General features: G+C 39.1%; 1 protein-coding gene across 6 annotated transcripts in view; it reads left to right on the plus strand.

Annotated features, from left to right (window-relative positions):
- Window positions 1-13,075, plus strand: part of Kpna5 (karyopherin subunit alpha 5) — a 65,147-nt gene that overhangs the window by 16,304 nt on the left and 35,768 nt on the right. For all 6 annotated transcript variants that reach the window (XR_010060651.1, XR_362222.4, XR_005497215.2 and 3 more), the window contains 1 exon segment: window positions 11,049-11,148. Coding sequence is in view for 3 of the 6 variants with exons in the window: in XM_039098595.2 (XP_038954523.1) it covers window positions 11,049-11,148 (100 nt within the window). In the remaining 3 variants the exon portion in view is untranslated.

Below are 13,075 nucleotides of genomic sequence, written 5' to 3' on the forward strand. Positions count from 1 at the left end.
CAAACTTTGTCTCCCTATCCCCTCCTATGAGTATTTTTGTTCCCCCATTTAAGGAGGACTAAAGTATTCCCTCTTTAGTTGTCCTTCTTCTTGAGCTTCATGTGGTCTGTGGATTGTATCTTGGGTAATTCGAGCATTTAGGCTAATATCCACTAATCAGTGAGTGCATACCATGTGTGATTTTTGTGATTGGGTTACCTCACTGAGGATGATATTTTCCAGTTCCATCCATTTGCCTATGAATTTCATGAAGGCATTGTTTGCGATAGCTGAGTAATATTCCATTGTGTAGATGTACCACATTTTCTGTATCCATTCCTCTGTTAAAGGGCATCTGGGTTCTTTCCAGCTTTGGGCTATTATACATAAGGCTGCTATGAACATAATGGAGCATGTGTCTTTGTTATATGTTGGAACATCTTTTGCGTATATGCCCAAGAGAGGTATAGTTGGGTCCTCAGGTAGTGGAATGTCCAATTTTCTGAGGAACCTCCAGACTGATTTCCAGAGTAGTTGCACCAGTTTGAAATCCCACCAACAGTGGACGAGTGTTCCTCTCGCTCCACATCCTCTCCAGCATCTACTGTCACCTGAGTTTTTGATCTTAGCCATTTTGACTGGTGGAATCTCAGGGTTGTTTTGATTTGCATTTCCCTGATGACCAAGGATGCTGAACATTTCTTTAGGTGCTTCTCAGCCATTCGATGTTCCTCTGCTGAGAATTCTTTGCTCTGAACCCCATTTTTTAATAGGGTTATTTGTCTCCCTGAAGTTTAACTTCTTGCGTTCTTTGTATAAATTGGATATTAGCCCTCTATCAGATGTGGGATTGTTAAAGATATTTTCCTAATCTGTTGGGTGGCATGTTGTCCTAATGACAGTGTCCTTTGCCTTACAGAAGCTTTGCAGTTTTATGAGGTCCCATTTGTCGATTCTTGATCTTAGAGCATAAGCCATTGGTGTTCTGTTCAGGAAATCTTCCCAGTGGCCACGTGGTTGAGGCTCTTCCCCACTTTTTCTTCTATTAGTTTGAGTGTATCTGGTTTGATGTGGAGGTCCTTGATCCACTTGGACTTAAGCTTTGTACATGGTGATAAGAATGGATCGATTTGTGTTCTTCTACATGCTGACCTCCATTGTACCAGCATCGTTTGTTGAAAATGCTGTCTGTTTTCTACTGGATGATTTTAGCTCCTTTGTCAAAGATCAAGTGACCATAGGTGTGTGGGTTCATTCTATTACATTGATTTACCTGCCTGTCTCTGTACCAATTCCATACAGTTTTTTATCATGATTGCTCTGTAATACTGCTTGAGGTCAGGGATGGTGATTCCCCCAGAAGTTCTTTTATTGATGAGTATAGTTTTCCCTAACCTGGGTTTTTGTTATTCTAGATGAATTTGCAAAATACTCTTTCTAACTCTGTGAAGAATTGAGTTGGAATTTAGATGGGAATTGCATTGAATGTGTAGATTGCTTTTGGCAAGATGGCCATTTTTACTATATTACTCCTGCCAATCCATGAGCCTGGGAGGTCTTTCCATTTTCTGAGATCTTCTTCAATTTCTTTCTTCAGAGACTTGAAGTTCTTGTCATACAGATCTTTCACTTGCTTGGTTAGAGTCACACGGAGATATTTTATGTTATTTGTGACTATTGTGAAGGGTGTCATTTCCCTAATTTCTTTCTCAGCCTGTTTACCCTTTAGTAGAAGAAGGCTACTGATTTCTTTGAGTTAATTTTATACCCAGCCACTTTACTTTGCTGGTCCTGTACTTTTTTTGGTTGGGAGACTTTTAATAATAGTTTCTATTTCTTTAGGAGTTATGGAACTATTTAGATGGTTTATCTGACCCTCATTAAAGTTTGGTACCTGGTATCTGTCTAGAAAATTATCCATTTCATCCAGATTTTCCAGTTTTGTTGAATATAGGCTTTTGTAGTAGGCTCTGATGATTTTCTGAATTTCTTCAGATTCTGTTGTTATGTCTCCCTTTTCATTTCTGATTTTGTCAATTTGGATACACTCTCTCTGCCCTCCTTTTAGTCTGGCTAAGGGTTTATGTATCTTGTTGATTTTCTCAGAGAACCAGCTGCTGGTTTTGGTGATTCTTTTTTTTTTTTTTTTCTTTTTTCTTTTTTTTCGGAGCTGGGGACTGAACCCAGGGCCTTGCGCTTGCTAGGCAAGCGCTCTACCACTGAGCTAAATCCACAACCCGGTTTTGGTGATTCTTTGTATAGGTCTTTTTGTTTCTACTTGGTTGATTTCACCCTTGAATTTGATTATTTCCTGTCTTCTATTCATCTTGAGTGTATTTGCTTCTTTTCGTTCTAGAGCTTTTAGGTGTGCTGTCAAGGTGTTGACGTATGCTCTCTCCAATTTCTTTTTGGAGGCTCTCAGAGCTATGAGTTTTTCTCTTAGCACTGCTTTCATTGTGTCCCATAAGTTTGTGTATGTTGTGCCTTCATTTTCATTAAATTCTAAGAAGTCTTTAATTTCTTTCTTTATTTCTTCCTTGACCACGTTATCATTGAGTAGAGCATTGTTCAGCTTCCATGTGTATGTGGGCTTTCTGTTGTTATTGTTGTTATTGAAGACCAGACTTAGTCCCTGGTGATCTGATAGGATGCATGGGATTATTTTAATCTTCTTGTATTTGTTGAGGCCTATCTTGTGACTGATTATATGATCAGTTTTGCAGAAGTACTGAAAAGAAGGCATATTCTTTTTTTTTTTTTTTTTAAGAATGAAACGTTTTATAAATATCTGGTAAATCCATTTGGTTCATAACTTCTGTTAGTTCCTCTATGTCTCTGTTTAGTTTCTGTTTCCATGATCTGTCCATTGATGAGAGTGGGATGTTGAAATCTCCCACTATTATTGTGTGAGGTGCAATGTGTGATTTGAGCTTAGTAAGGTTTCTTTTATGAATATTAAGTGCCTTTGCATTTGGAGCAGAGATATTCAGGATTGAGAGTTCATCTTGGTGGATTTTTTTCCTTTGATGAATATCAGGTGTCCGTTCGTATCTTTTTTGAAATCTTTTGGTTGAAAGTCGATCTTATTTGATACTACAATGGCTATTCCAGCTTGTTTCTTGGAACCATTTGCTTGGAAAGTTGTTTTCCAAACTTTTATTCTGAGGTAATGTCTGTCTTTGTCTCTGAGGTGTGTTTCCTGTTTGCAGCAAAGTGCTGGGTCCCCTTTCCGTATCCAGTCTGTTAGTCTATGTCTTTTTATTGGGCAATGAGTCCACTGATGATGAGATATTAAGGAACAGTGACTGTTCCTTCCTGTTACTTTTGTTGTTAGAGGTGGAATTATGTTTGTGTTTCTTTTCTTTTGGTTTCATTGCAAAGACATTACTTTCTTGCCTTTTCTACAGTGTAATTTTACTCTTTGTGTTGGAGTTTCCATCTATTATCCTTTGTAGGACTGGATTTGTGGAAAGATATTGTGTAAATTTGGTTTTGTCATGGAATATCTTGGTTTCTCCATCTATGTTAATTGAGTTATTCTGGATACAGTAACCTGGGCTGGCATTTGTGTTCTCTTAGGGTCTGTATGACATCTGTCCAGGATCTTCTGGCTTTCAGAGTCTCTGGTGAGAAGTCTGGTGTGATTCTGATAGGTCTGCTTTTATATGTTACTTGACCGTTTTCCCTTACTGCTTTTAATACTCTTTCTTTGTTTTGTGCATTCGGTGTTTTAACTATTATGTGACAGGAGGAATTTCTTTTCTGGTCCAATCTATTTGGAGTTCTGAAGGGTTCTTGTATGTTTATGGGCATCTCTTTCTTGAGGTTAGGGAAGTTTTCTTTTATAATTTTGTTGAAGATATTTACTGTCCCTTTAAGTTGGGAGTCTTCGTTTCTATATCTGTTATCCTTAGGTTTGATCTTCTCATTGTGTCCTGGATTTCCTGGATGTTTTGGTTTAGGAGCTTTTTGTGTTTTACATTATCTTTGATGGTTGTAACAATGTTTTCTATGATATCTAATGCCCCAGAGATTCTCTCTTCCATCTCTTGTATTCTGTTCGTGATGTTTGCATCTATGACTCCTGATCTTTTCCCTAGGTTTTCTATCTCCAGGTTGTCTCCTTTTGTGCTTTTTTTATTGTTTCTATTTCCATTTTAAATTCTGGATGGTTTTATTCAATTCCTTCACCTATTTGGTTGTGTGTTCCTGCAATTTAAGAAATTTTTGTGTTTCTTCTTTAAGAGTTTCTACTTGTTCACCTATGTTGTTCTGTATTTCTTTAATGAGTTATTTATGTCCTTCTTAAAGTTCTCTATCATCATCATCTTACTTTTCCAGTGTGTTTGTATATCCAGTATTTGCTTTGGTGGGAGAACTGGGCTCTGATGAAGCCAAGTAGTCTTGGCTTCTGTTACTTAGGTTCCTTTGCTTGCCTCTGGCCATCATGTTGTCTCTGGTGTTAGCTTGTTCTGTGGTCTCTGTAGGCCTGTGTGTCAGCACTCCTGTAGACCTGTGTTCTTTCAGCTGGATCTGGGAGCAGAGAGCTACTCCTATGTCTGTGTGTCCTGAAGCCTCCAGTTGGGTTGCTTGGAGCAGACAAGTTGGTCATACCTCTGCTCTCAGGTGTGTCAGAGCTCCAGGCGTCTGGCTTTTGGCTCCTGTTGCTGGCAGAAACCAGAAGGTTCCTGCTGATGACTGCTCCTAGGTTCTTGTATTCAGTGGGCACTAGGTAGGTTTCTCTTGGGCCAGGAATGTGAGTAGAAGTGGTGGTCTCCCCTGAGCTCTCAGGATTGTCCGCACTTCTGAGAGTCCAGTTCTCTCTCCCACTCAACCCCTTGTCCTAATAGACAATAATATAGAAATAATTTCTTGGCATGACTTAATACTATTAAACTTTATTAAGAACCATTTGGATGCAGGCCACTGAACTATTGCTACAATTTCACTGTTTTGTGCCTTCTTGTGGCCATTGTCCTTTCCATGTGATCTTTCTCTGATCTGATCATTTGATCTGTAGATAAATTAAGCATTTTGTTTCTAGAATATTTTGCTACTTGTTAATTTGCCAGTTTAGCAGTAGTTTATGAAGGAAGTGGTAAGCTTTTGTTAGCCACTGATCTCTTTTCAATGTTCTACAAATGACCTTGTTGGTAATTGAGCAAAGCTAAGTTAATAGAAGATAAAAAGCACAGTACTGTGTATTGCTAGATGTTCACATAATGCATTTTAGAAGGAATGTTAGAAAATAACAGTTTCAATATAAAATTTGAGTATAGAAAGTTGAAAATTTTATTGAAAATTGGAGAAGTGTACCTTGTCCTCTGAGGCAACCTGTAATCCCTATATTGGGGAGGTTTAAGCAGGAAGATCAGGAGTTTAAGATGATTCTCTACTACATGAATCCCAGTCTCAGTTGGGAGGAAGAGGGGAAGAGAACTAAAGGTAATATTGAAAAGTTAAAAAAGAAGTAAAGCAGGCTAGCTACCAGACACTGTCACTTTAAAGGAAGCTGCTAACCTTAAAATAATGATGAATTATCTATCTATTACATGGAAATTCACTCAGCTAATGTTTAAATAAATATATGATTTTTAATAATGTCATATGATTATTTTTGTTTGAAGTTTTATTATTATGACGCTAATGAATTTAACTCTTAGTAAATGTAAGTCTTTTAGTTCCATAGACTATGTTAATACAACTTTATTCACATGTAGTTTAACTTCATAATTTTGTATTGTTGCCCTGTTTTCTTTTGCTCTACTTTGTGTCGGTGGAATTGAAAAATCTAAAAGATTTGCTGAAAAAAACTTGCCAAATCATGGTATATAATATAGACAAAAGAAAACAGGTTTATCATTTTGTTTTAAAATGAAATTATCTTTCGGAGGCTTCATCTGTTAGAGGAAAATCTTTTCAAATACAGATAAAGTAAAACAGCATTCGACGTGTGATGGTGAATATTGAGTGTTAACTTGAGAGGATACAGCATAATCTAGGAGACAGACTTCTGTGAATGTTTGCTCTGGAGTTTCTAAATTGCTGTAGTTGATCCTGGAAACTCAGTTGAGCTATGTGGCACTGTTCTGTCTCTGGAATTCTATTCAGTCCTGGACTGAGTTAAAATGGTAAATAAGCTGAGTGCCAGTATTCACCACCGTCTGCTTCCCGTGGACGGTGGGTTTACTGTGTGCGGTTGCCTTGCACTCATACCGCCGGACCTTCCCCACCATGATGGACTTTACCTTCGAACTTTTGTGTGTTTCCTGGGACGGCCTCATGGCAGTTCTCCTACCTCAGCCTCTTGCTGGGGTTACAGGATGAGTGAGCGCCTGTGCCAGCCCATCTTAGCCATCTTATGTACTTCTGTTCAGTGGCGCCAAGTGTATTTCTTGTGTTAAACAATCATCACTATGGACTTTCTGAATTTTTTTTTCAATTCAGAGAGTTAATGTTCATTAGGCAGTCATATCTCACTTCACCATCACAGTCCTTGGAAACTAAAATCTGGTTTATGTCTTTACCTTTTCTACGTGTCATAAGTTGAATACTATATCATGATCTTTGTGTCTGGGTTGTTTCTCTTACTGTATTGTTTTCAGCCTTCACCTGTTTTGTTTCATGTATTAACACTTCATTTTATGGCTGAATGACATTCTGTTTTTGCAGAAAAAGTAATTGCAAATCTGAATCTGTAGATTGCATTCTCTTTTTTTAGATTGCATAAATCTTTTTTTAAAGATTTATTCATTTATTATATATAAGTACACTGTAGCTGTCTTCAGACACACCAGAAGGAGGACATTGGATCTCTTTTTTTTTTTTTTTTAAAGATTTATTCATTATATGTAAGTACACTGTAGCTGTCTTAAGACACACCAGAAGAGGGCATCAGATCTTATTACAGATGGTTGTGAGCCACCAGGTGGTTGCTGGGAATTGAGCTCAGGACCTCTGGAAGAGCAGTCGGGGCTCTTAACCGCTGAGCCATCTCTCCAGCCCCTGTAGGTTGCATTCTTAACAACATGGGTTGTAATGTAATTTATTTAGGTCTTTAAATGTTTTGTAGTTTTTAGTAAACAAGTCTTACACCTTGATTAAATTTTCTAAGGCAGTCTCCAGTTTACATTGGTTGAACATGTGACTGGTTTGATGGTTTAACACTGAAATACATTTCATAGAAGCTTTTTTGACTTTTGGCCTTTTCCTGGAGTAGCAGTATTCGAGTGATATTCTTGTGATTGCAGAAGTAGTGGCAAACTGCAGCTTCTAGTTAGCCATAAGAGGAGAGCTGATCACATGTAAAGAACCGTGTTGCTATGCTCTATTGTAGGTATGTATATCCCTGGGCCTTTCTATGCCAACTCCAGTTCTGAATAATGGCATGGAGGCTATATTTATTTATAAGCTTTTGGCCTTATAACTAGGCATTGTTTCCTCCTAACTCGTAACTACACTGTCCCATTTATACTAAGCTAAGTTCTGCCACATGGGTGGTTAGTTACTGCTCCTTCTTTCCTGGCCTGCCCTCTCCCTAGCCCCACTCCTTCCCAGATTCCTGTTTTTGGAGTCCCACCTTACTAGTCTGCTTTTTGCTATAGGCCATAGGCCTTTTATTTAACCAATCAGAAGGTGGCGGAGAACACTGTTTACAAAATACTAAGGCAGGAGATGCTGAACACCCCCAAACTGTAGTCAGATGTCTGCTGGGTCAGAGGTCAGCATTTGTTAGTGCAAGCATAATTGCCACACAGGGCAACAAAGACCACTCCATTATTTAGCGTGCTTTCTCTCACTGTGACAAATCTGTAGGGAGGAGAGGCTGGCTTTGACTCACAGGTTTGGAGGCTTCAGTACATGATTACTCGGCAGAGTTACTTTGTGTCCCCACAGAGATCATCATCATTTCAGGGAAGTGTGATAGGGTGCAACTGTCACCTTTCCTTTCAGTGGTCAAGAAACAAAATTAACATGCAGAAAGGGCCAAAGTCTCCAAATCTTGAAGTCATTCCTCTAGTGAGTTAATTAACTTCTACTGTGTATCACATCTCAAAGGTTCTATTATCCTTTGTACCGCTAGCATGATATTTGGGGACTATTTTAGATCCAAACTTAATAGTAAGTTAGATGGTATAAATATATATATATATATATATTTTTTTTTTCTTGCAGTGTTTTCAACTTGTGATAGATTTACTCATATTTAACCCCACCACAACCAAAGGAATATCTTTTTTTTATTGTAAATAAAAGTTTCCTTAATTTAAAAAAGTGTATTTATAGGAAATGTGTGGGAATTTAGTTAATTTGAGATGTTGATCTTATACCTAGTGACTTTGTGAATTTACTACTATAACTAGTAGCTTTCTTTTTGAGATTGGGTCTTAATGTGTGTTTTTGTTTTATAGATTATTAGATTTTTGTATATGAGATATATCATATGTATAGAGGTAGTTTCATTTTCTGTTTTCCAGTTTGGGTGTTGTCTTAGGGTTTTCTTGCTGTAAAGAGACACCATGACCAAGGCAACTTGTATACATAAAACGTTTAATTGGGGCTGGCTTACAGTTCAGAGGTTCATGGAGATTCTGAGAATCAAACCTGGGTCGTATGCAAGAGCAACAAGTACTCTTTTTTAAAGTTTTTTTTTTAAAGGATTATTTATTTTATGTATGTGAGTATACTGTAGCTGTCGTCAGACACAGCAGAAGAGGGCATCAGACCCCATTACAGATGGTTGTGAACCACCACGTGAGGATTATTTATTTTATGTATGTGAGTATACTGTAGCTGTCGTCAGACACAGCAAAAGAGGGCATCAGACCCCATTACAGATGGTTGTGAACCACCACGTGGTTGCTGGGAATTAAACTCAGGTCCTCTGGAAGAGCAATCAGTGCTCTTAACCACTGAGCCATCTCCCCAGCCTGCACCAAGTACTCTTAGTACTCTTGGGGACTGTCCAGTCCTCTAAAAGAGATGTTTTAAAAATTGTTAAGGTGTTACCCATATTAAGGCACTTAGTTAAGTCAGTTACTACTGTGACTCAGTATGTTTATGCTCTGTTTATGCTGAGCCTGAAGGTGGGGCCTTCCCCAGTGTTTTCCTGAGTGTGTACTCTGACCTGAAGATGTGGATGGTTATCTAGATGTCTGATACATGAAGCTTTTCAAATGGCTTACTTCTCCAGGGCATTTCACTCCCCAGTTTTTCCTTCCATGTTTTCAATGTCTTTTGTTTGCTGTATATTTTTTGCCCTAGGTTTCTGCACTTATAAAGAGACATTTAGCTGCTTTTCTACCTCTAGAGCATTCTTAGATGGGCAAAATAAAGACAAACACATATATCCATTTTTCAGAGTCCCCACAAAGCTAGCAACATATGTTTAAGTGCTTCAAACAAGGTATATGTTCTTGTTCTGCTTCTTCTGGAATAGGGGCCAAACAGTTGAATAAATTCATCTGCCAGGCTACAGAGATGGCTTTGAGCAAGGGCAAATTAAAATACCAGAAAAGTTAATGATATATTTCAATCCTTCCAAGGCTGTAACTTGACAACCTTCCAGAATTCTGGGAAAGTTGGTGAGAACAGCAATGGCCAGGCAGCTCTCTCGTTTGCTTATTTGTTAGTTTCCAGCCTAGGCTCTCTATATCTCTAGCAGGTTTATGAAAACCCTTAGCACCTTAATAAACTCCTAGAATTGTACTACCACATGCCTCATTTTGATGTGTGTTCTTTTTGTAAGCTATAAAGAATTATTAGGATGTCCCCAGGGCCCATTTCTCCCTAAAACTTTGTACACACACTTACACTATTTTACGGAGTCTCCTATAATTCATTTCGTGTGTGTTCGTAGGATGGCTGTTGGAGTCAGTTCTCTTCCTCCATTCATTTTGTGTGTGTTCGTAGGATGGCTGTTGGAGTCAGTTCTCTTCCTCCATTCATTTCGTGTGTGTTCATAGGACAGCTGTTGGAGTCAGTTCTCTTCCTCCATTCATTTCGTGTGTGTTCGTAGGACGGCTGTTGGAGTCAGTTCTCTTCCTCCATCGTGAGAATCCTGTGGCTGGAGCTTCAGTTGTCAGCCTTGGTGGCAGCGTCTACTTGTTACGTCACTGTCTTGGAAGTCTCCTATTTAGACATCATTAACTAAAACATAAATGATTGTATGAGTGACTTTGGATTGCTATGATGAAAGACCATGAACTAAGTATCTTACAGAAGAAAGAGTTTCATCGGACTTACAGTGTCAGAGGGTTAAAGTTTATCATGGCAGAGAGAAGGCATGGTGGCTGGAGCAGCAGCTCAGAGGTCATATCCCATGCACAAGCAGGAGAAGGAGAGTGAGCTGTGGATGATGGACGGCTTTTGAAAGCTCAAGTCCATTTCCAGTAATGCACCTCTGCCATCAGGGTCACACCTCCTAATTCTTGCCCAACAGCCACCAGTTGTAGGGAGCCCCGGTATTTAAATAGAAGCCTGTATGGGCCAGTCTCATTCAAACCGTCAGAATAACCATTATATATTCAATACAACATTTTAGGGAATGTGTGGAAGATTGTTAATAACTTTTTAGGGAGCTGAGAGAAAAGACATTCTTGTTTCAGATACTCAGTTTCTTAACATCTATCAGGATTCATCTATCAGGCTTACACACACACACACACACACACACACACACACACACACACACACACACACCACACAGACCACACACACACAGACCACACACACAGAGAGACCACACACACTCACCAAGTAAGACCTGTTAAAATAAAACAGAGAAAATCCTTTACCAGTAAGTGACCTTCACTGGGTTTGACACTGTCCCCGGCTTTCTGATTTATATAAGGTAGCATTTTCATGATCTTAACAAAAGGAATTTTGCACATTTCCTCTGATATCTACCTTCAGTTTGTTAGCAACTTAAATGTTTAGATCTAATATAATCCATTTTAAGTTCTCTTTTTGTTTTATCAGTTTAAGTATTAATTATATCAGAGAAAATTAAAAAATAGTTAAAATAGAAAAGTGAATATAAAATGACAGTTCTTTTCTTTTCTTGGCAGGTTATTAACAAATTCAAACAGACTTACAACCACCAGAAATGCTGTATGGGCCCTCTCAAATTTATGTAGAGGCAAAAACCCTCCTCCAAATTTTAGTAAGGTATGAGCAAAATATACAAGTTAAGAAATCTGCTTCCATAAATTAGTTTATAGTAGATTGTTTTTGAAGTTTGAAGAACTATTTTTGTTACATTCTTTATCAACTAGGCACGATATTTATTTATTCATTTATTTATTTATTTATTTATTTATTTATTTATTTATTTATTTATTTTTACACTCCAGATTTTATTCCCCTCCCGGTCTACCCCCCAACTGTTCTGCATCCCATACCTTCCTCACCCCGCATACCCCCTATCCCCGTCTCCATGAGGTTGTCCCCACCCCACCAGACCTCTGAACTCCCTGGGCCTCCAGTCTCTTGAGGGTTAGGTGCATCTTCTCTGACTGAACTCAGACCTGGCAGTCCTCTGCTGTGTATGTGTTGGAGGCCTCATCTCAGCTGGTGTATGCTGCCTGGTTGGTGATCAGTGTCTGAGAGATCTCGTGGGTCCAGGTTAATTGAGACTGCTGGTCTTCCTACAGTGTTGCCCTCCTCCTCAGCTTCTTCCAACTTTTCCCTAATTCAGCTAGAGGGGTCAGCAGCTTCTGTCATTGGTTAGGTACACATAGCTGTATCTGACTCTTTCAGCTGCTTATTGAATCTTTTGGAGGGCAGTCACGATAGGTCCCTTTTTGTGAACACTCCATAGCCTCAGTAATGGTGTCAGGTCTTGGGGCCTCCCCTTGAGCTGGATCCCCTTTGGGCCTGTTGCTTGGACCTTATTTTCCAAGGCTCCTCAAACAAGGCCACAACCCCTAATCCTTTCCAAAAAAGTCCAGCTCCACAAATTGTGGACCAAATCTTCAAAATATGAGTCTATAGGGGCCATTCTCATTCAAGGTAGCACAGGATCCAAATTCTTTTTATATGACTTACATGTAATAATAATTAGATTAAAAATTTAAACTATGAAAAGTTTAAATATTTACTAATTCATTTATAGAAATAAAAACAAACCAAGTACATTTTGAGAATACTTATTATAAAAACACCTTTCAAAAGAAGAGGGATTTTTATGAGAACATTAGTATTGATTTGCATTTCCTGACCTGAGGGTGTGTTTTGTGTGGGTCTGGTGATTGAACTTATGAACTTTTGTGCTAGACTGCTGAGCGACACCCTCAGCCTTTTGTTGCTGTTGTTCTGAGATGGGTCCACTGTATAGCTAAGGCTGGCATGGCACTTACTATGTAAAAACCAGGCTGGCATGAATCTCACAAAGAGATCCCTCTGTCTCTGCCTCTCAGTTCTGGGAATAAATATGTGTACCAAATGCCCAGCTAGCTTTCTGTTTTTTCTTTATTCTTGAATAGGATCTTACTATGCTGCTTGAGATACCTAGAATTTGCAGCCCTCTTGCTTACGCCTCTAAAGTGCTGGGGTTTCAGGTGTTACCACTGTGTCTCATGTAGCTTTACAAGTCTCATTTCTTCCTATGTACTAATCTGCTGTGCTGTGTGGTCTTCGCTAAGGAATATGATGTGTTTTGATAATCATGAATGGGTGTTCTCTGATACTATGCCAAAACTTGAGAGAGGTATATGCTTTTTTGAGACAGGGTCTCATTGTGTATGTTACGTGTAGTAATATATATCAATACCGCCTTTCCCTGGACTGCGACCGTGCTTCTAGCCCCTCCCTTTTGGTTTTTCTGCTTTTAGCTCTAGGATTGTCTGCTCCAGGAGGGGGTCACACTACCAGCCCACTCCCAAGCCCCTTGAATCCGAGGACAAAAGAAACACACACAGCTTGTTTTGTTACCCTATAACTTCCTTACTAGACACCATTGCCCTTCGCTCCATCTCTGCTCCTGCCCTAAACTTGGTGGCTTGTTCCACCTAGCCCCTGCCTAACATCCTTGGCCATCGCCAGTAGCAGAGGCCTCAGGCCCAAGCTACCCTTGAGGTCTTACATGATTACTGTG

This window comes from Rattus norvegicus, chromosome 20 (genome assembly GCF_036323735.1).
Source record: "Rattus norvegicus strain BN/NHsdMcwi chromosome 20, GRCr8, whole genome shotgun sequence".
In the NCBI taxonomy this organism is placed as follows: domain Eukaryota; kingdom Metazoa; phylum Chordata; class Mammalia; order Rodentia; family Muridae; genus Rattus; species Rattus norvegicus.